The sequence below is a fragment of the Trichomycterus rosablanca genome, chromosome 19, assembly GCF_030014385.1.
Source record: "Trichomycterus rosablanca isolate fTriRos1 chromosome 19, fTriRos1.hap1, whole genome shotgun sequence".
Classification (NCBI taxonomy): domain Eukaryota; kingdom Metazoa; phylum Chordata; class Actinopteri; order Siluriformes; family Trichomycteridae; genus Trichomycterus; species Trichomycterus rosablanca.
In genome coordinates this window covers 10,452,932-10,477,502 of record NC_086006.1, presented here as the reverse complement: position 1 = coordinate 10,477,502, position 24,571 = coordinate 10,452,932, and the positions used below count along the sequence as shown (strand labels likewise).

Here is a 24,571-nt window from a genome sequence, read left to right as displayed (position 1 = left end):
AGCACTTTATAGCATCTTAGGTTTATAGTTATATATCAAACAACCATAGATAATAATTAACAAATGTATTTACATAAGCCCTCACTTTATAGGTGTTGTTTACATTGGCAAATCAGTAAATCAATATACTTAAACAATAATGGGTGTAATTAAACAGTATGCATTATGTATTATTGTTTGTAATCCTTGACTCTATAATACACAAAAAAGAGATGTATTCTTTTTTTATCCCTCTACTGCCACTGCTTACAGGACCAAGCACAAAGCATTTCAGGATAAATACCACAGTAAATGTCTATTGCACACCATCACATACTATGAATCTGGACGTGAATGAGAAAATAATAATAATAATAATAATAAAAATCAATAGTCAATACTTGTACATATAATACAGTATGCTGGGATATCACCATGTCCTTAGGAACATACTCCTCATGGAGGTACTCCTTCTAACCCCAGTAGAACAGTGCACCCAACAGGTCATACATCAGCTGTCCCGAATGGGTTAGTAGCCAAGGCCCAGGGCACCAATATGTGCCAACTTCAAGTAGCCAGTGGCCAAGAAACAGGTCACAGATCTGAAAGATGTACATAATCACACGTTAGGCCATACCCAAATGTAACATACAGTATCACATTTGTAAGGTGTGATGCATAACATTAAAACCACCTCCTTATTTCTACACTCACTGTCAATTTTATCAGCTTCACTTACCATATAGAAGCACTTTGCAGTTCTACAATTACTGACTGTCGTCCATCTGTTTCTCTGCATGCTTTTTTTTAGCCTGCTTTCACCCTGTTCTTAAATGGTCAGGACCCCCACAGGACCACCACAGAGCAGGTATTATTTGGGTGGTGGATCAATCTCAGCACTGCAGTGACAATGACATGGTGGTGGTGTGTTAGTGTGTGTTGTGCTGGTTTGAGTGGATCAGACACAGCAGCGCTGCTGGAGTTTTAAAATTCTGTGTCCACTCACTGTCTACTTTATTAGACACTCCTACCTAGTTGGTCCACCTTGTAGATGTAAAGTCAGAGACGATCGCTCATCTATTGCTGCTGTTTGAGTTGGTCGTCTTCTAGACCTTCATCAGTGGTCACAGGACGCTGTTGGCTGAATGTCTTTGGTTGGTGGACTATTCTCAGTCCAGCAGTAACAGTGAGGTGTTTAAAAACTCCATCAGCATTGCTGTGTCTTATCCACTCATACCAGCACAACACACACTAACACACCACCACCATGTCAGTGTCACTGCAGTGCTGAGAATGACCCACCACCCAAATAATACCTGCTCTGTGGTGGTCCTGTGGGGGGCCTTACCATTGAAGAACAGCATAAAAGGGGAATAACAAAGCATGCAGAGAAACAGATGGACTACAGTCAGTAATTGTAGAACTACAACGTGCTTTTATATGGTAAGTGGAGCTGATGAAATGGACAGTGAGTGTAGAAACAAGGAGGTGGTTTTAATGTTATGGTTGATCAGTGTATATTAGGGGTGGGAGCAGGGCCGGCGCTAGGGGGGGGCTGAGGGGGGCATTGCCCCCCCAAATTGTGTCTTTGCCCCCCCAAGCACAATGCAAGCAACGGCTATTTTAAAAATTATCTCTGAACCAATCACAAAAATGCATTTTGTTTTACAGTGTGAAGATATTTCCTTGCTTATTCCTGATTGGCTCTTTGAGTCATATAAAAATCGGCAGACTGCCCCAAACAGTTCAGTTCGGCAGTATATGTTCTGTTAGTGTGAGCGAGAGGCAGGTATACTGGTAAACACTTTTTTTTTTACAGAATTAGTATTCTTTTGTTTTCTTTATATTTTAATTTCCCAATAATATAAATATTCTCACTCATTCCTATTTCCACGTTTGAATATTCTCAGTCTGTGTGTAGGTACATTTGTCAGCTTTGACTTAAATTTGTATTAAAGCCTTTCAAGAAATAGAGTTGTTCTATTAGTAATGGCAATTTAATTAAGGGGGCGTATTAAAATGAAATACAATTAGATAATCTTTTTTCTCCATTTACATAATCAACATGTATTTTTTAATCATTGGGTTTTAAGTTTAAGTTCGAAAACATGCATTTTTATTTCTTTACCTCATACATCACTTTAAGCCAGTATCAATAGCTTGGCTGTCATCATTCATGCACAAATCAAGCCTTGAATATATTTCTGGCTTCAAAAACATGACTATCAACATGCCCCCTCATTAGGTTTTACTGCCCCCCCAAGCAAAGCAGTCCAGAACCGGGGCTGGGTGGGAGGCAGTATAAGGTATAACATTATGATAGCTGTACCACCTAATATAGAGCTAAAATAAAGCTCTTCAAGATTCTGAAGAATGGAAAAGCAAACTCATAATACAGGATTCTTTGATGTTTTCCTTATATGTTCCAAATATAATTTGGTTGTGACATTATACTAATAGTGTACTTGCATAATCATTTAACTGATAATCCATATTTCCTAACCTTAGTACAATCTTCTGCTACTAATTTAAAGAGTTAGTTCAAATTGCATATTGCCCCAAAAACATTAGCCTTACCTATTAAAATTCCATCATGGTGCCACAATGATGAATCACATGACGGAGCAGACGCCTGTCTGAAATTTCTCTCCACTACGACTGGTGCTTCTCTTTCCATACCTGCACAGATTTAAAGATATAATTTTCACAATCTAATCATTAACAATGTCTACATCATTTTCAAGATTTTATTCTGTAAATTGAGTCTCCCCTGTTGTACCACAGATGTCAATATGGGAGAGCAAAGCCTAGAACATAACGAAATGCCACTTTCGTTTTTAGAAATTACATGCATCTTACACATCAAAGAACATAGTTTTAACTGCTCCTATATAAACATGAGCTTACAGATTGACTAGTATTATTTTAAATGGTAAAGAATAGGAAGATTAACTGTGCTCTTTTGGACTCTTGGTCACAGATGACTGTGGCATTACTGGAGATCAAGCTCCCAAGCTCCCAGTACTACACCATCTCCCAGGCTCCCAAGAATCTCCCAGTACTACACCATCTTTAAATTTTCTAGGTGCCTAAATTAAGCCAATTATAAATCTCTTGGTCAATCTCAACAATGACTAAACACACATACCCTCATCCCAAATCTTTAGTTTGCAACTGGAGCAGACAGGGTTAGGGCCCTTGCTCAAGGGCCCAACTGTGGCTGCATTGCAGAGCCTGGATTTGAACCGACAATCTTCCGACTAATAGCCCAAACCTCTACCCACTAGACTACCACTGTAATAAGTCCAGACACAGATGAACGAAAACCCCTGGCTTACAATCAACATTTTAATTTATCTAAAAGGTGGTCAGTGGGGTTGACGTCAGGGCTTAGCTGGAATTCCTCCACCTGTCATGTATTTATAGACCTAGCTTTGTGTACAGGGTCCACAATATTTTTGCCCTATACTGTACACAGACTAGGCATAACATTATGACCACTGACAGGTGAAGTCACACACCTTTTAGGGGTGGGATATATTAGGCAGCAAGTGCACATTTTATCCTCAAATTGATGTTAGAAAAATGGGCAAGTGTAAGGATTTGAGTGAGTTTGACAAGAGCCAAATTGTGATAACTAGACGATTGGGTTGGAGCATCTCCAAAACTGCAGCTCTTGTGGGGTGTTCCTGGTCTGCAGTGGTCAGTATCTATCAAACTTGGTCCCAGGAAGGAACAGTGGTAAACCAGCGACAGGGTCATGGGCAGCCAAGGCTCATTGATGCACGTGGGGGGAGCTCAAATTGCTGAAGAAGTTAATGCTGGTTCTGATAGGAAGGTGTCAGAATACACAGTGCACGGTGCTATTTTAATATCTAATTAATAACATTCATTACCCATTTAGATTTGCTGGTTCGGAGTGGTACACATGCTTGCTCTTCTCAGCCACCGTCAAGGTAAGTCTATGGCTGGACTTCACAGGATAGTACTGACTCTTTATTTCTGTTTGCAGAGCTGGCACGATCATGTAACTGCTAGGCAGGTTGCCGTTGGGATCCTGATTGTCAGGCACCAGGTTCTTCTCTGTTGCTTCAGTGTTGCATGCCGTAATGATTTTGATATCAGGCAGCTGAGTCGGGACCTGGCTCTGTTTGACGGAGGCCTCACAATGAGCAAGTTGTAGCTTTTTCATGTGGTTGATAGCCACAGTAGCATTAAAAGCTTGCTGGAAAACACAAGTTCATAGATGACATGTTACAAGATCACACTCGTGCACAACTGAATCATCAAAAACTAACAAACAAAGGACACTTTTGTGCTTATGAACTGACCATTGCTGAGCTACGTTGTGAAATCAGGCCAAAGATCAGCCAAATAACTCTATTGAGAATAGGGCAAATGAGGCAAACTTTAAACAGTCTTAAGAGACAGGGTGGCTTTACCTTCCATTTGGACTTGGCAAAGTTCTTCTGGATCTGGGCACTGACTGAGTGGTAGATATCACGGCTCTGAGCAGTCTTTCCAGTGATCCTGAAGACAAACACAGACACATATATTTTTTTATTTAATGCAGTTACAAGCATCCATAAAATGTCCTTTAAATGATTCTTAAAAATTTTTATTGAAACAGAAGAATCCAGATTTAGTGTTTTTTGCAATGTGTTCCAGTCGTGTGCAGCAGCAGGGTCTGTAAGTAGGGGGGTGTTTGTCCTATAAGAGTCTTATAAATGATGGTAAACCAGTGAATATTGCGGCGATTGTGTAAAGAGGACCAATTAACCAGAGAGTAAAGAGAGCAGTATCACCATAATCAAACAGAGGGAGAATAGTCATCTGGACTAGTGTGATTTTGGCAGCAAGTCACATGATCTTGGTCGTCGAAATGTTTAAGGACAATTTAAGAGATGCAAAAGCATTTTGAACGTTAGGAAGGAATCCTGGAGTGTAGACAGCACAGATTCAACGGAAGAGCCATATACAGTGTATCACAAAAGTGAGTACACCCCTCACATTTCTGCAGATATTTAAGTATATCTTTTCATGGGACAACACTGACAAAATGACACTTTGACACAATGAAAAGTAGTCTGTGTGCAGCTTATATAACAGTGTAAATTTATTCTTCCCTCAAAATAACTCAATATACAGCCATTAATGTCTAAACCACCGGCAACAAAAGTGAGTACACCCCTAAGAGACTACACCCCTAAATGTCCAAATTGAGCACTGCTTGTCATTTTCCCTCCAAAATGTCATGTGATTTGTTAGTGTTACTAGGTCTCAGGTGTGCATAGGGAGCAGGTGTGTTTAATTTAGTAGTACAGCTCTCACACTCTCTCATACTGGTCACTGAAAGTTCCAACATGGCACCTCATGGCAAAGAACTCTCTGAGGATCTTAAAAGACGAATTGTTGCGCTACATGAAGATGGCCAAGGCTACCAGAAGATTGCCAACACCCTGAAACTGAGCTGCAGCACAGTGGCCAAGATCATCCAGCGTTTTAAAAGAGCAGGGTCCACTCAGAACAGACCTCGCGTTGGTCGTCCAAAGAAGCTGAGTGCACGTGCTCAGCGTCACATCCAACTGCTGTCTTTGAAAGATAGGCGCAGGAGTGCTGTCAGCATTGCTGCAGAGATTGAAAAGGTGGGGGGTCAGCCTGTCAGTGCTCAGACCATACGCCGCACACTACATCAAATTGGTCTGCATGGCTGTCACCCCAGAAGGAAGCCTGTTCTGAAGTCTCTACACAAGAAAGCCCGCAAACAGTTTGCTGAAGACATGTCAACAAAGGACATGGATTACTGGAACCATGTCCTATGGTCTGATGAGACCAAGATTAATTTGTTTGGTTCAGATGGTCTCAAGCATGTGTGGCGGCAATCAGGTGAGGAGTACAAAGATAAGTGTGTCATGCCTACAGTCAAGCATGGTGGTGGGAATGCCATGGTCTGGGGCTGCATGAGTGCAGCAGGTGTTGGGGAGCTACATTTCATTGAGGGACACATGAACTCCAATATGTACTGTGAAATACTGAAGCAGAGCATGATCCCCTCCCTCCGGAAACTGGGTCGCAGGGCAGTGTTCCTAAGACGACCACTGCTTTATTGAAGAGGCTGAGGGTAAAGGTGATGGACTGGCCAAGCATGTCTCCAGACCTAAACCCAATAGAACATCTTTGGGGCATCCTCAAGCGGAAGGTGGAGGAGCGCAAAGTCTCGAATATCCGCCAGCTCCGTGATGTCGTCATGGAGGAGTAGAAAAGCATTCCAGTGGCAACCTGTGAAGCTCTGGTAAACTCCATGCCCAGGAGAGTTAAGGCAGTTCTGGGAAATAATGGTGGCCACACAAAATATTGACACTTCAGGAACTTTCACTAAGGGGTGTACTCACTTTTGTTGCCAGTGGTTTAGACATTAATGGCTGTATATTGAGTTCTTTTGAGGGAAGAATAAATTTACACTGTTATATAAGCTGCACACAGACTACTTTTCATTGTGTCAAAGTGTCATTTTGTCAGTGTTGTCCCATGAAAAGATATACTTAAATATCTGCAGAAATGTGAGGGGTGTACTCACTTTTGTGATACACTGTATATATATATATATATATATATATATACAGTGTATATATATATATATATATATATATATATATACAGTGTATCACAAAAGTGAGTACACCCCTCACATTTCTGCAAATATTTCATTATATCTTTTCATGGGACAACACTATAGACATGAAACTTGGATATAACTTAGAGTAGTCAGTGTACAGCTTGTATAGCAGTGTAGATTTACTGTCTTCTGAAAATAACTCAACACACAGCCATTAATGTCTAAATAGCTGCAACATAAGTGAGTACACCCCACAGTGAACATGTCCAAATTGTGCCCAAAGTGTCAATATTTTGTGTGACCACCATTATTATCCAGCACTGCCTTAACCCTCCTGGGCATGGAATTCACCAGAGCTGCACAGGTTGCTACTGGAATCCTCTTCCACTCCTCCATGATGACATCACGGAGCTGGTGGATGTTAGACAAACTCCTCCACCTTCCACTTGAGGATGCGCCACAGGTGCTCAATTGGGTTTAGTCCATCATCTTTACCTTCAGCTTCCTCAGCAAGGCAGTTGTCATCTTGGAGGTTGTATTTGGGGTCGTTATCCTGTTGGAAAACTGCCATGAGGCCCAGTTTTCGAAGGGAGGGGATCATGCTCTGTTTCAGAATGTCACAGTACATGTTGGAATTCATGTTTCCCTTAATGAACTGCAGCTCCCCAGTGCCAGCAACACTCATGCAGCCCAAGACCATGATGCTACCACCACCATGCTTGACTGTAGGCAAGATACAGTTGTCTTGGTACTTCTCACCAGGGCGCCGCCACACATGCTGGACACCATCTGAGCCAAACAAGTTTATCTTGGTCTCGTCAGACCACAGGGCATTCCAGTAATCCATGTTCTTGGACTGCTTGTCTTCAGCAAACTGTTTGCTGGCTTTCTTGTGCGTCAGCTTCCTTCTGGGATGACGACCATGCAGACCGAGTTGATGCAGTGTGCGGCGTATGGTCTGAGCACTGACAGGCTGACCTCCCACGTCTTCAACCTCTGCAGCAATGCTGGCAGCACTCATGTGTCTATTTTTTAAAGCCAACCTCTGGATACGACGCCGAACACGTGGACTCAACTTCTTTGGTCGACCCTGGCGAAGCCTGTTCCGAGTGGAACCTGTCCTGGAAAACCGCTGTATGACCTTGGCCACCATGCTGTAGCTCAGTTTCAGGGTGTTAGCAATCTTCTTATAGCCCAGGCCATCTTTGTGGAGAGCAACAATTCTATTTCTCACATCCTCAGAGAGTTCTTTGCCATGAGGTGCCATGTTGAATATCCAGTGGCCAGTATGAGAGAATTGTACCCAAAACACCAAATTTAACAGCCCTGCTCCCCATTTACACCTGGGACCTTGACACATGACACCAGGGAGGGACAACGACACATTTGGGCACAATTTGGACATGTTCACTGTGGGGTGTACTCACTTATGTTGCCAGCTATTTAGACATTAATGGCTGTGTGTTGAGTTATTTTCAGAAGACAGTAAATCTACACTGCTATACAAGCTGTACACTGACTACTCTAAGTTATATCCAAGTTTCATGTCTATAGTGTTGTCCCATGAAAAGATATAATGAAATATTTGCAGAAATGTGAGGGGTGTACTCACTTTTGTGATACACTGTATATATATATATATATAAGTAGGGCCTAGTATTGACCCTTATGGGACACCTTTTATAACCAGACGGGAGTGAGAGAGAACATATCTTTTTCTAGTTCTCTTATTCTCTTAAGGCAGTACCCATAATGGTAAGCTAAGCTGTTGAGTCTGTTGAGGCAGACCATCGCACTACCATCAGCGTGTTTGACTGTTGGTATGATGTTCTTATGATGGAATGCACTGTTAGCTTTTATGCCAGATGTTACATGACACATCTTCCAAAAAGTTCCACCCCTGACTCATCAGTCCACAAAATATTATCCCAAAAGTCTTGTGGGGGCGTCTATATGGCCAGTGGTGGCTTAGCCATAGGATACAGAACTATTAATTGAAAGGTCACTGGTTCAAGCCCTACCACCACCAAGTTTCCAATGTTGGGCAAAGATTGTGTTCATGCCCTGCAACTCTCCCATGGATGCCATTTTTGTCTTATTGTGGAATCATGTGCATTAACCTTAACTGAGGCAAATCAGGCCTACAGCTCTTAAAATGTTTAGCTGGGTTTTTTTTGTGACCTCCTTAATGAGTCTTCGATTTGTTCCAGGACGTCCACTTCTAAGAATGTTTACCACAGTTTTCTCTGTTTGTGGATAATGGCTCTCACTGTGGTTTGCTTGAGTCCCAGAGCCTTAGCAATGGCTTTGTAACCCTCTCCTTTGAATGTAGCATTATTTGCCACTTTTTAAAACCTTTCAGTAATAACTAACCTTACACCAATTAAAATGCACCACCCTTTAGGGATAAGATTTCAACTGATAATAAATAAAAGTTCTCTACCAACATTTTTTACCTGGCATTCATTGAAAGCAATATGGGCAGGGTTTTTTTCTACAGCTAAGCAAAAATTACAATTAGTACATCTAAAGACGGGTGGCTCAATGGGTAGCATTGTCGCTTTAAACTTCAAATCAGCTTTACAGCATGGTCTCCCTACATCAGCATGGGTTTCCTCTGGGAGCTCCGGTTTCCACCCACAGTCCAAAGTCATGCAGTCAGGTTTATTGGAGGTACTAAAATTACCCTATGTGTGAGTGTGTTTGCCCTGTGATGAACTGGTGATCTGTCCAGGGTGTTTCCCCTCTTTCGCCCAGTGAATTGTATCCACCCCGACCCTAAACAGGGTAAATCTCTTCTTTATGTCAGTGTATATGTATGACAGTTTAATATTCCCTAATTTTACCTTATTATAACAAACAATCAAAACAATAAGAACACATTGATCAAATGCTAGTGTCTTACCAGGGATGTCTAAGAGCTTGCTCTGTTGTGTAGCGCAAATTAGGATTCTTCTGCATCATGTTGCGGATGAAGTCCTTTGCTAAAAAGACACAACACACAATGTTAAACATTATGTAATGGGTAACAACAACCCATGGGCATGTTTAAAACTATATGGCATGCTGCTCAGTCTATGTGTTTAGAGACAGAAAAGGACAAGTACCAGACTCTGAGATGTCATCCCAGAAGGGAGAGTCAAACTCATACTGGGCTTTGATGATCTTCGAAAAGAGACGCGTCTCAGACTCCTCGTAAAAAGGGGGGTATCCACAAAGACTGCAGAGACATTTTTAAATAATTAATTAATTTAATGAACATCACAAAGGAGTTAATCAAGGACAAAGCCAAAAAGAAATATTGAATGCCTGTGAGCAATATTCCCAGATTAAAAACTGACATGCTTCTGTAATAAACATAACCACATGAGCTCTGAAATGTTGCTGCATCCACAAATACAAAGTGGAAGCCAGATCGACAACGTCCAGTAACCCTGCCCATTTTTAATCTTAGATGGACTGATGCAAGTTATAAAATAGTAGTATGCATTGTTACCAATGCAAAATGTAAAATCCAGTGTCTGCCACGTTAGGGTCAATGGCATGAGTAACAAATGCTGCCATCTAGTTGACATCTTTTCGGGGACATCAATCCAAGCAAGACCATGCTAAGCTACATTCTGCATGTACTTTAACAGTTGCATTTGTATAAATAGAGTGCAGGCACTAAATTAACCTGCCTGTCCAGGCCAGTGTTCCAATAAAAGTATGTCACAACTTATACAGCGCAACATACAGCAACCCTGGACTACTGCTGAAGTGTTATATCCATAATGTAACATAGGACAGATGGAATGTTATGCCTTTGTTTGTATATACATATATTTTCAGTATATCCCGGAGGTCAGAGGACAGGGTCAGACATTGTACAGTGCACCTGGAGCTGAGAGGTTTAGGAGCTTTGCTAAATGGCCCTACAGTGGTTGCATGGCAAAGCAACTTCAACTTCAATTATTTGTATCCTTGATTCATAGTGATTACAGAATGTTGTTAAAGGGAAAGGATTTTTTTCTTAATAAAGTATTTTAATGGTCAGGATTTTATCTTAAAGATTGATGGTAGGGATTTATTTTAATGATAAGGATTACCCTGGTGAAAATTACAGTACTTGATAATATGAAAATCATCCCTGACTATCAGCGTATATTGCAGTCTAAAGAAAATCACAGCTCATTATCTAGTTTAAAGTAAAACATTAGGACATTTTAATGTAACATCGAAAACAAAATAATACAATGTATTTATTTACTTTGTGTGTCATGCGTTCACTTTACATTTCATACTGCTTGCATTAACTGTGTGCATAACTGGTGATGTCATTTATCGAGATTTATTGAGATTATTGAGAATTATTTAAATAATGTCCATTTTATCTGTGATTATTTATTTTGTGAATATATTACTTTCAGGGGAAACCTTTAATTCAGCTGACTATTTTTTAGTTCAGTAGTAAAGCTCTTCTTATTTTGGTTACCAATAACCACACAATAACCAATAGCCTAGTGGTTAAGGTACTGGACTAGTAATTCAAAGGTCGCTGGTTCAAGCCCCACCACTGCCAGGTTGCCACTGTTGGTCCCTTTGCAAGGCCCTTAACCCTCAATTGCTTAGAATATATACTGTCACAGAGCTGTAAGTCGCTTTGGATAAAAGTGTCTGCTAAATGCCAGAAATGTAAATATTTAAAAGTGCATTTTTGGTCACTGATTCTAACTCATAATGACATGTGTTTGCCTATGACACGATGACCTGGCTAAGTAAAAACTACTCTGAAATTTGAGGTTACCTATCCCACACTCCAGAATTTTCCAATATGATGTGAATGTGGCACAAGAGACCTATAAATGAAACATGGCCACAACCATTCCTACTGTTTTAAAGAAAACTAACCTCTATTTAGCTTTTCTAATATCTCCATATGGTTTATTTATGTTCATTGTGTGTTTATTTGTTCAACGTTTTTTCCACCAGGGGGGACGTTTTCACACACTGACTAAAGCACTGCAGTGGTGACCCAGGGTTTCCTATAATGTGGAATAAGTGTAATTACATGGCTAAAACAGATCATTCTCAATTCAGTACCTTGTTTTTATGTTTTAAATGATCTTGCATTTACTCAGATCTATGTATAATGATGTAATGCTTACATCCTTGCAGGTTGGAGGTAGAAAATAATATAAAGAATTGCACCAATAATAAAAAATATGAAGAAAAAAAAATCTTACAGTATGTATGTGATGACTCCAATAGACCAGCAGTCCACAGCTTTACTGTAGGGCTTCTGAGCTAGCACCTCTGGAGCTATAGCCAGGGAGAAAAAAATCAACAGACTTTTACACAAATAAGCATTTTAAACATTAATAAGTAGTATTTTTATTTTTGTACAATCACTTTATACTTTATTTACTTACTTATTTATTTATTAGGATTTTAACGTCATGTTTTACACACTTTGGTTACATTCATGACAGAACACAGTCATGGACAATTTTGTATCTCCAATTCACCTCACTTGCATGTCTTTGGACTGTGGGAGGAAACCGGAGCTCCCGGAAGAAACCCACGCAGACACAGGGAGAACATGCAAACTCCACACAGAAAGGACCCGGAGCACCCCACCTGGGGATCGAACTTAGGACCTTCTTGCTGTGGGGCGACAGTGCTACCCACTGAGCCACTGTGCCGCCCCTACAGTCACTTTATACTTGACCTGACCAAATGTATGCAGAGCCTTGAATCCTTTTCTTCTTCTTAAGAAATAAAATAATAATAATCTGATTTCAAAACCAATATAAATGTGGTCTTCTATATGTAGCTCTAACATTATTTAGTTTTCTCTGAAGGTTTTCAGATAGATTCTTGAACATGACTGCTGGATTTGTGTCCACTCATCCACTAAAGTGTAGGTTGGACACTGACTGGCGATAAGGCCTAACCCCAGGTCAGTATGATCATTATTTTGATCGTATGTACCAGTTAAGTATGACTGAAATAGACAAAGCTGCTAATTAAAAGGGATTCTTACCCACATATCCAGGAGTACCGCAGGCTGTAGACATGATCCCATTTTCTTCTATCTTGGAAAGCCCAAAATCACTGATCATTATCTTGGATTTCTCATCTGCACTGTAGTACAGCAAGTTCTCTGGCTTTAAAGCAAAACCAAATATTATGAATAAACAGGTTGTTTATGTGACACAATTTTAAGAACATACTAAAATATTAAAAAAATCAGCTGGTTCTGTTGTCATTTTTGGTCCAATTTTCCTAGCAAATCATCCCTGTTTGAGGGCTTTCAAGCATTAACTGGCCAAAGTGGTTCGAGTCAGGTCTTTTATTAAGCCATTCAGAGCTGAACAGAGTTTTGCTACTTGAATTGTTGTCTTATTGAACCCAAATACACTTGAGCTTCATATTACAAACTACTGACTGGACATTATTTCTTAGGTTTTTTTAGTAAGGCACCACCACTGAGATCTACACAGACATGATCGGCTATGTCTGGGGATAGAGAGTGGGGTGCAGGGGGAATGGCAGAGGTCCTACCAGGGTATTTCCACCTTGTGCTTAATGTTTCCTGGTAGAACCCGACATGCCATGGCCGTGACCTGGATTAACCTCTTCTCAGGATTTCATCAATTATGGCAAACGCTAAGGCTCTGAAACATCCCCATACCATCAGACTACCACCATCATGTTTGACTATTGGTTTAAGGTTCTAATTACAGAATGCTGTGTAAGCTTTACACCAGACGCAACATTATGTATGATGTCTACCAAAGAGTCAATCTTTAAATGATCCGTTTGCTAAATCAGCGGCCCCCAACCTTTTTTGCACCACGGACCGGTTTCAAATAAGATATAATTTCACGGAAGGGCAGGGGTGGGAGGATTTAATATAGAATAACTATAGAATGGAAACTCAGCATGAATCCTGTGACGCAACGAGACGCTGCTCCCACCTAGTGGCGATAAGAGACAATAACACCCGAAACGTTTTGGCAATTTAATTGCTCTCGTAGCGATCTCTAATTATTTGCTCTTTCTGTGCAGCCCGGTAATACATGATCCACGGACCCCTGGTGGTTGTGGACCACTGTGCTAAATAATTTAGGAAAACCCATCAATTCCCAGATACAGTTTCACAGTAATGTATTTTTTTAGCATGTTTTCCATACCTTGAGATCACGATGTACTATGCCGTTCTTATGCAAGTAGTTGACCCCCTCAAGTACCTGCCTTATAACTAAACTAGCATCCATTTCCGAGTACACTCCCCGGTTCAGAATCCGGTCGAACAGTTCACCACCCGAAACACTGGAAAAACACCAACAACAGAAAATAAAAAAGTCCGTGTAATTATAAATACACAGCTTTGTGAAGTAAAGTAAGGGTAAATGTGTAGTACTTACAGCTGCATGACCAGGTAGTATTGGGTCTGACTTTCATAGAAATCTTCCAATCCCACAACATTATCATGTTTAATTCTAAAACAGTAAAGAAAAATGGTCATTCTGTACCCTATTATTTTTAGAGCAAATACTGGTAAAAGAATCAATTTGTCAACCGTTTGGAATGACCCAAATTTCTGTATTAATTACTCAAAAATGGGGTCTAAATATAATAAAATATAGGCATATTTCACCTCATCTAATCTCATTATTATGTAATGTTTACAAATGTATTCATTTTTACAGTCCATGCTGTAAATGTTTAGCACAAAATTTTAAAATTCTAATAAAATTTCTCTTCAAGAAAATCATGTATTGGTCAAAATAAATTCCAGAGCACCTTAGATGAAGCTAGAAAAGCCTAGAAAAAGCATTCCTGAAGACCCAAGTTTTATGTTTATCAATTGACTGACTACAAATAGAGAAAATTTAGGATTCTTGCTCCTTTCCCTAGGAGTGGGCATCCTGCAAAGATCATAATAAACATTTATTTATGTGCCCACACTAACAGGAACACCTCATAGCTAAAATGTGTTCTCATAAATGTGTACATTTAATAAGCAACTATAAAAAACAATAGGAAACTTTATCATCTGTAGTTTCCTATTGTATCCTATTGTAATATTATTGCTGCTATTATACAACCCCAAATCAGGAAAAATTGGGACAGCATGGAAAAATAGAGTTTCTTACATTTACTTTGACTTTTATTTCATTGCAGACATTGCAGTTTTGTCTGGTCAACTTCATTTCATGTATTAATAAACACCCATTCCTGCATTTCTGCATTGCCCTATACCATGACAGACCCTGGCTTTTAGACTTGTTACCGATAACAGTCTGGATGGTCCTTTCCTCTTTGGTCTGGAGTACACTGTGTCCATTTGTTCAAAAAAGTGAGTGCAACCTGGAATGCTAATTCATCTGACCACAATACACGTTTCCACTGTGTGATGGTCCATCCTAGATGCCTATGAGCCCAGAGAAGTCGACACCGCTTCTTTACATGGTTAACATAAGGCTTCTTATTTGCACAGTAAAGTTTTAAGTGGCATTTGTGCATGTAACTCTGTATTGTGGAGCTTGACAAATGTTTGCCAAAGTAATCCCTCACCCATGTGGTTATATCAGTTATTGTTGAGCGTCGGTTCTTGATGCAGTGCCGTCTGAGGGATCGAAGATCACGTGTGTTCAGCTTAAGCTTGCTTCCTTGGCCTTTAAACACTGAAAGTCCTGCCAGATCCTTAAATGGTTTAATGATATTATGCACTGTAGAGGGAAAAATGTGCAAATCCCTTCCAACCTTTCTTTGAGGTACATTGTTTTAAAACATTTCAATCATTTTCTCACACATTTGTTGGAGATCCTCTGGCCATCTTTGCTTATCAAAGACTCAGCCTTTCCTGGATGCTGCTTTTGTACCAAACCATGATTACAATCACCTGTTTACATCACCTGTTTGGAATCACATCATTATTTAGTTTTTTTTTTTCTCAGGTTCATCCTGTCTGCAATCAAATAAAAGTCAAAGTAAATGTCTATTTATCCATCTATCTATTGTTGCTAAGCCATGTTTTGCTAGTTATTTAATACAATAGTTAACAAACTTTTTCTAGCCTGACATCAGTGTTAGTAAAAAAAAAAAAATACAGATGTGTCAATAGTTTTGACAAAACATGTTTCTATTATTATTATTATTATTATAATTATTATAAAGATTGAACCACAATTGACTTGTACTAATAAAGAAATTTAGGTCTGTTGAAATTCCAAACACTGTTATGCAGATGTATTTGTCTGGTAGACCTGGAGGTTGTACCTTCTCAACACTTCTATTTCGTTTTCTAAAATGACATCCCTTTTGCTCTTCTTCTTTACACACTTCATGGCGAAAAGATTGCCAGTTTTCCTCTCCTTTACCATGTACACCTCTGAGAATGCTCCCCTAAAAGACAGAGAAAAATACAACATTGCAGTTATTTATATTACACAGTTATTCACTGATTAATATAAATTCATATCTCTCATGTTACATTTTTTCCCGAAATTAATATTTCAGATCCTCCTGCTAAGAGTAAAGCTCTGTTTAATACGAATAAGAGCTTAACCTTTTAGATCCTGTGGTTCCCGTGGAGCCTTTTTGAAACTCTGAACTATCTCAGCATGCAGTATGTTTCAAAACAGCTTGAGCCGTTTATGCCAGGAGCAAATATCCAATGCAATTATCTTCACTACTGGTCTACTTAAGTCTTCTTACTTACACTATATACATACACTGATCAGCCATAACATTAAAACCACCTCCTTGTTTCTACACTCACTGTCCATTTTAACAGCTCCACTTACCATATAGAAGCACTTTGTAGTTCTACAATTACTGACTGTAGTCCATCTGTTTTTCTGCATGCTTTGCTAGCCCCCTTTCACCCTGTTCTTCAATGGTCAGAACCCCCACAGGACCACTACATAGCAGGTATTATTTAGGTGGTGGATCATTCTCAGCACTGCAGTGACACTGACATGAACGGGGGCTAACAAAGCATGCAGAGATACAGATGGACTACAGTCAGTAATTGTAGAACTACAAAGTGCTTCTATATGGTAAGTGGAGCTGATAAAATGGACAGTGAGTGTAGAAACAAGGAGGTGGTTTTATTGTTATGGCTGATCGGTGTGTTTATTAGGAAGGACTAATACATTTGAACTAATTTGTTATGGGCATTTCCGGGATAGTAACAGCTTTTTATGCTTTCCATCCGGTTTAAGGCTGTTACCTGGAATACCTGTTCCTGATGGACAATCCCCTACAAATGCATATCCTGTTAGCACTTTTTTATATTTTCGATTGGAGCACCAGTCTCCTCTTGTCATTAACATTACGGTGTTTTAAAATCCCAGTAAACCCACTGCACCTGATTACTGTGTTAGTGTCCTCACCTCAATATCATTTGGTCAGTGTAAGCCCTATGAGGTCCCTTTTAATTGACAAATGGGGTATAGGAGGTGACAAAATGTATAAAACAACATATAGTTAGTAAGTGTATACCCATAAAGTTCATCTGTAGAGTTTAGCCTATAAAAAATTGATCTGTGTACCGGATAGATATACCTAATTGGGTGCTCAATAGTTGTATATACAGTATCTCACAAAAGTGAGTACACCCCTCACATTTCTGCAAATATTTTATTATATCTTTTCATGGGACAACACTATAGACATGAAACTTGGATATAACTTAGAGTAGTCAGTGTACAACTTGTATAGCAGTATAGATTTACTGTCAAAATAACTCAACACACAGCCATTAATGTCTAAATAGCTGGCAACACAAGTGAATACACCCCACAGTGAACATGTCCAAATTATTAAAAAAATATATAAATATAAATATATAAAGGATAAAGAAAGCCGTGGCATGTGGATTCATGTGTGTCTTTATCTTCTGGGCCTAAATGGAATCCTGTGCATCAGCACATAAATATTAATAGTCTATGAAGGTGGGCTGTAATTAGGGCCTACATGATTCATCATCCACTGGCACACAAAGATCTCTTACTGTGTCCATGTGAAAAGCTAATTAGGCTATTTAAGGAACAAAAATGAATTGATGAAAAATGAAGATGAAAAAATATATAAGTATTCTACAACCCCAAATCAAAAAAAGTTGGGACAGTATGGAAAATGCTAATAAAATAAAAATGCAGTGTTCCTTACATTTACTTAGATTTTTTATTTGATTGCAGACAGGATGAAGCTGAGATATTTCATGTTTTATCTGCTCAAATTAATTTCATTTATTAATAAACATCCATTCCTGCATTTCAGGCCTGCAACACATTCCACAAAAAGTTGGGACGGGGGCAATTTAGGGCTAGTAATGAGGTGAAAAAACTAAATAATGATGTAATTCCAAACAGGTGATGTCAACAGGTGATTGTAATCATGATTTGGTACAAAAGCAGCATCCAGGAAAGGCTGAGTCTTTGATGAGCAAAGATGATCAGAGGATCTCCAGTTTATCAACAAATGTGTGAGAAAATGATTGAAATGTTTAAAAACAATGTACCTCAAAGAAAGATTGGAAGGGATTTGCATATTTCTCCCTCTACAGTGCATAATATCATTAAACCATTCAAGGAATCAATACAGAGTTACATGCACAAATGCCACTTAAAACATTACTGTGCAAAAAAGAAGCCTTTTGTTAACCATGTCCAGAAGCGGGTTCGACTTCTCTGGGCTCGGAGGCATCTAGGATGGACCACCACACAGTGGAAACGTGTATTGTGGTCAGATGAATCAGTATTCCAGGTCTTTTTTGGAAAGAAATGGACGGCGTGTGCTCCGGATCAAAGACAAAAAGGACCATCCAGACTGTTATCAGCAACAAGTCCAAAAGCCGGGGTCTGTCATGGTATGGGGCTGTGTCAGTGCCCTTGGCAAAGGTCATTTACACTTCTGTGATGCAGCATTAATGCAGAAAAGTACATTGAGATCTTAGAGCAACATGTGCTGCACACATTACAAAGGCACGGCTGCGGAAGAAGAGGGTACGAGTAGTGGACTGGCCTGCCTGCAGTCCTGACCTGTCCCCAATAGAGAATTTTGAAAGGAAAAATGTGACAACGACGACCCCATACTGTTGCACATTAAGACGGATATAAAACGGATATAAACGGTATTGATGGCTTTGTAGCAGGACCTCCTACTCACAATGCCCCGTCTCACACGTTTGCCCACCTCCGCAAACACACACATTTATGAAGTAAGTGAAGTATCACAGAATTGCTTTTAATTGCCGCCTCCAGGCTTTAGCACGCTCTCTGCTACTGCCAATCTGCCTCTGCGTTTTAGTTTTTGACTATAAAAGCTATGGAACAAACTTCAATCTAACAGTCAGTAATTATGTAACTAATAAATACATCTTTTTACTTTTTGAATAACACTGAATGGAAAAAAGTGCTTAATAGCAGTAATTGCTTGTTATTTTTGTAATCATCTAGTGGTATGGGGGTATTTATGGTCTCCCACAGGACCGCCACAGAGCAGGTATTATTTAGGTGGTGGATCATTCTCAGCACTGCAGTGACACTGACATGGTGGTGGTGTGTTATTGTGTGTTGTGCTGGTATGAGTGGATCAGGCACAGCAGCGCTGCTGGAGTTTTTAAATATCGTGTCCACTCGCTGTCCACTCTATTAGACACTCCTACCTAGATGGTTCACCTTGTAGATATAAAGTCGAGCGAGACGATCGCTCATCTATTGCTGCTGTTTGAGTTGGTCATCTTCTAGATCTTCATCAGTGGTCACAGGACGCTGCCCACAGGTTGGTGTTGGCTGAATAATTTTGGTTGGTGGACTATTCTCAGTCCAGCAGTGACAGTGAGGTGTTTAAAAACTCCAGTAGCGCTGCTGTGTCTTATCCACTCATACCAGCACAACACACACTAACACACCACCACCATGTCATTGTCACTGCAGTGCTGAGAATGACCCACCACCCAAATAATACCTGCTCTGTGGGGGTCCTGACCATTGAAGAACAGCATGAAAGGGGGCTAACAAAGCATGAAGAGAAAGATATGGACTACAGTCAGTAATTGTAGAACTACAAAGTGCTTCTATATGGTAAGTGGAGCTGATAAAATGGACAGTGTAATGATTTATTTTGTATTTATTCGCAGTGACCATTCCTTTTAACATAAGCTACAGGACCCCCTGACTGTAAAGATCAAGGTGTTAGGCCTGTATCATTTTTTGGCATGTACACACATGCCCATTTAAAAAGACTGAACTCTGACTCAACTGAACATCACTTCACTTAGGTCTGCTAATCTTTTTTATACATACTACCGAGCATAATAGGATGTAAATCATTTTATTGTATCATGTAGTATCATTTGTATTATTGGTATGTCCTTTTATTAACATACAGTAATTACATTTGAATTTTTCAATGAATTCTCTTGAATTAACAAACACCCTGAATCCTTTGTCAAATTAGGTGTTGGGGTGGACAGTGAGTGTTTTTAATGTTATGGCTGATCGGTGTAGCAATCACTAATCTCCAGCTGAGGGATAGAGGGATTAGTTTCAGGTTGTTTTTCTCACAGGAAAGCGTTACCTCCCTCAGGTAAAGCATTTCCTCTGCTCCCTCTGCCATAATTTCTATAGCAAGACCAAAGAGCAGAGAGAAGAGACAACATTGTTGGAGAAATTGATGCACATGCGCTGTATTTCAGAGCTTTTATTAAGCTTAGCTGAAGTCCGCAAGTAGGTTTCACCTTTAGTGCTTCAGTGACATTGACATTTCAATCAGACTGAAGAAAAAAGCATCCAAACATCAACACTTCACCACAATATGTTTGTATAAGTCTTGTTTTAAAAACAAAGATCCACAGTACACCTTATGGCCAATAGTATGTGTGCAGGTCACTAAGGTTAATCCATACTAAACTAGTCAAACCATGTATTTATAGATCTGGAGAATCTAAAGTCTACCAGTAGAAGGGGTGTCCATTTGCCCATTTAGCACACATGAGAGTTGCTAGTTGATAACTAAAGACTCTCCCAAATTGCTATTAGGTGAATGGTTGATGAATATAATAGCTTTACATTATCACAAAGCTATTTCAAGGTACGTTCTATTGAAAGCTGAGCTCAGGGCACTCAGGTGGCGTAGTTGCATATTCTAAACTCCACGGTTTGAATCTCAGCTCTGCTACTGGTCAGCTGGGCGCTTTCCAGCTGGCACAGTTGACAGAGCCTGAATCAGACAAAATTGGCCACTAAGTCTGCTGGGTTGGAAAAGACCGGACTAATAAATGGGTGGGGTCTTCAAACACTGTGCAAGAACCCTGGTTAGCAGCCTGAGGTGCCTGGGCAGAAAGTGTAGGATTACAGAGTTCGTTGGGTGTCTCTCCGTGCGCCACCAAAGCCTGGGCGAATAAAAAGGGGGTTGTGGGACTGTGCACGCGTCGGAGGGGGCACTGTGATGCACTGTTAATGATAATAATGCCTATACATTGCCCAGCTCAGGGTACCAAGGTGGCACAGCGAGATATTCCACTAGTGCACCAGCGCTGGGATTCTGAACTCCCCGGTGTAACACATGGGTAACACATGGGTGAATAAAAAGGGGTTAAGGGACTGCACACGTGTCGGATGGGGCATGGGGCAGGCAAAGATACCCTCCTTGGATGCCATCGGGGTCTCCAGCAGAGGTGAGCTGAGCTCAGATGAGCTATGTGTTGGTACTGTATGTTTACCAACTCATTGCCCTTATTTGCATCATTGAAAAGATGTGAGTGTATCTTGTGAAGTGTGACAAGTGAAATATATACGAGCTGTGGGCATTTAAAAACAGTAAACATAGTAATTAATAGAATACAGCTATAGACGGATGTTCCTAGAATACAGCTATAGACGGATGTTCCTAGAATACAGCTATAGAAGGATGTTCCTAGAATACATCTATACAAGGCTGTCATAATTCATAATGCATTATGAATTATCACAAAATTCACTCCATTCAGTTAGATTTTCTAGAGGTAAATCCGCTTCCCGTCTGTTAAAGAACACAGTCTATCACAGCCGGGCATATCTCACAGTTTGTCTCAGAGAATAGATGGAGATGAGATGACACTTCTGTGGTGTTAAATGCAACAGGTGTTACTTCCATTGCCAATGCATAATTATCAATGCATGACAAATGGGCACTTTTAGTAAGAATGTGTTCCAGTACTCAAGATACTTATTACAGATTTTATAAGCAAGATGCCAGGCCACAACAAGCGCCAGAACAAAATTAGTGTGACCTGGAATACTTATACAAGCATCTGAGACAAAGACCATAGTGTATGATTTACCCCTTCTCTCACTGACCCTTCATATTCCCTGTAAGATTAAAATGGTTGTTTCTACACTCACTGTCCATTTTATCAGCTCCACTTACCATATAGAAGCACTTTGTAGTTCTACAATTACTGACTGTACTCCATCTGTTGTATACATGGTCAGGACCACCACAGAGCTGGTATTATTTAGGTAGATGAATCTGAGCACTGCAGTGACACTGACATGGTGGTGGTGTGTTAGTGTGTGTTGTGCTGGTATGAGTGGATCAGGCACAGCAGCGCTGCTGGAGTTTTTAAATACCGTGTCCACTCACTGTCCACTCTATTACACACTCCTACCTAGTTGGTCCACCTTGTAGATGTAAAGTCAGAGACGATCGCTCTGGCATCAGGCACAGCAGCGCTGCTGGAGTTTTTAAATACCGTGTCCACTCACTGTCCACTCTATTACACACTCCTACCTAGTTGGTCCACCTTGTAGATGTAAAGTCAGAGACGATCGCTCATCTATTGCTGCTGTTTGAGTTGGTCATCTTCTAGACCTTCATCAGTGGTCACAGGACGCTGCCCACGGGGCGCTGTTGGCTGTTTATATTTTTGGTTGGTGGACTATTCTCAGTCCAGCAGGGACAGTGAGGTGTTTAAAAACTCCAGCAGTGCTGCTGTGTCTGATCCACTCATACCAGCACAACACACACTGACACACCACCACCATGTCAGTGTCATTGCAGTGCTGAGAATGACCCACCACCCAAATAATAATAATAATAATAATAATAGAATTTTATTTATAAGCGCCTTTCAGGATACACAAGGACACTTTACACATCAAAGAAATTAAAAGAGAACAACAGAAAAGGTATAAAACGAGTAATAAAACATAAGAAAGTAAATAGTACTACTGCAAATATATATATATAACTGAGAATAAAACAAATTAAAAACAAGTATTCAATAAAACTAAGAATTATGGAAAGCAGTTCTAAAGAGATAAGTTTTTAATTGCTTCTTAAAAATTGTCAAGGAGGAACATGAGCGGAGATAAAGGGGGATAGTGTTCCATAACTTTGGGCCAACAACACTAAACGCTCTTTCACCGTACATGCGCAGCTTGACAGGAGGTACAGAGAGCAAGCTGGCATCAGCAGACCGGAGCGAGCGTGAAGGACAGTATCTGGTCAGCAGAACAGAGAGATAGTCAGGAGCCAGACCATGCAGGGACTTGAATACTAAGAGGAGTATTTTGTAGTTTATGCGATATTGGACTGGAAGCCAGTGCAGATCTTTTAGTATAGGAGTGATGTGTTGCCAAGAGCTTGTATGTGTGAGAACTCTTGCTGCAGAATTCTGAACATACTGAAGCTTCTTCAGACTACGGGAAGGAAGCCCGATTAATACAGAGTTACAGTAGTCCAACCTGGATGTGATGAAAGCATGTATGAGGGTTTCAGCTACAGAGTTAGGAAGAGAAGGACGTAGTCTGGCAATATTTTTTAGGTGGAAAAAGGCTATTTTAGTTACGTTGTTTATATGAGCCTCCAAGGTAAGTGTGGAGTCCAGTATAACACCAAGATTGCGGACCTGGGCCACAGAGGACGTAATGAACCCTGGGATAGATATTGTTGGTTGACCAATCTTCTTAAATGTAGAAGGTGATGCAATAAGAATGGCTTCAGATTTGTTGTTATTCAATTTCAGGAAGTTCTTAGCCATCCATTTTCTTATATCAGTTAAACAGCTGATCAGTGCATCAGGAGGTAATGTATCAGAGGGTTTAGTGCATATGTAAATTTGAGTATCATCCGCATAACAATGAAACTGAAGACCATGTTGTCGGATGATATCACCAAGAGGAAACATATAAATTATGAAAAGAAGAGGGCCGAGTACAGAACCCTGCGGGACACCATGAAAGAGAGGTACGGTATCCGACCTGAAATTGCCCAGGGAAACAAACTGCAGACTAATACCTGCTCTGTTGTGGTCCTGTGGGGTAATGATTTACTTTGTATTTATTCGCAGTGACCATTCCTTTTAACATAAGCTACAGGACCCCCTGACTGTAAAGATCAAGGTGTTAGGCCTGTATCATTTTTTGGCATGTACACACATGCCCATTTAAAAAGACTGAACTCTGACTCAACTGAACATCACTTCACTTAGGTCTGCTAATCTTTTTTATACATACTACCGAGCATAATAGGATGTAAATCATTTTATTGTATCATGTAGTACCATTTGTATTATTGGTATGTCCTTTTATTAACATACAGTAATTACATTTGAATTTTTCAATGAATTCTCTTGAATTAACAAACACCTTGAATCCTTTGTCTAATTAGGTGTTGGGGTGAAGTCTGTCGGGTGAAAAGGTCTGTGAAGTCAACCTAATTACTGCTGCGACTCGTGAAACCTGAGGACATCATTAGCCCTGATTGCTTACTATAAGAGTCTGTGACCCACTTAGCCAATGCGAGGTTTGGCTTTAACTAGATATGCAGTGGAAATAAAATTCAGAGTATGTTCTCTGCATATTTTGTAACACACACTAACACACCACCACCATGTCATTCTCACTGCAGTGCTAAGAATGATCCACCACCTAAATAATACCTGTTCTGTAGTGGTCCTGATCATTGAAGAACAGGGTGAAAGAGGGGCTAACA

The 24,571-nt window shown here is 40.1% G+C and overlaps 1 protein-coding gene across 1 annotated transcript in view; it reads right to left on the bottom strand.

Moving 5' to 3' along the window:
- Nucleotides 1-24,571, bottom strand: part of camk1gb (calcium/calmodulin-dependent protein kinase IGb) — a 34,788-nt gene continuing 10,217 nt past the window's right edge. Inside the window, exons 3-13 of the mRNA XM_063015250.1 lie at nucleotides 15,866-15,991; nucleotides 14,008-14,082; nucleotides 13,774-13,912; nucleotides 12,621-12,744; nucleotides 11,821-11,896; nucleotides 9,703-9,815; nucleotides 9,501-9,579; nucleotides 4,422-4,509; nucleotides 3,876-4,204; nucleotides 2,557-2,658; nucleotides 1-581 (exon numbers count right to left, since the gene is read on the bottom strand). Of these exons, the coding sequence (XP_062871320.1) occupies nucleotides 2,592-2,658; nucleotides 3,876-4,204; nucleotides 4,422-4,509; nucleotides 9,501-9,579; nucleotides 9,703-9,815; nucleotides 11,821-11,896; nucleotides 12,621-12,744; nucleotides 13,774-13,912; nucleotides 14,008-14,082; nucleotides 15,866-15,991 (1,216 nt within the window). The 3' untranslated portion in view covers nucleotides 1-581; nucleotides 2,557-2,591. The remainder of the gene's footprint in view (nucleotides 582-2,556; nucleotides 2,659-3,875; nucleotides 4,205-4,421; nucleotides 4,510-9,500; nucleotides 9,580-9,702; nucleotides 9,816-11,820; nucleotides 11,897-12,620; nucleotides 12,745-13,773; nucleotides 13,913-14,007; nucleotides 14,083-15,865; nucleotides 15,992-24,571) is intronic.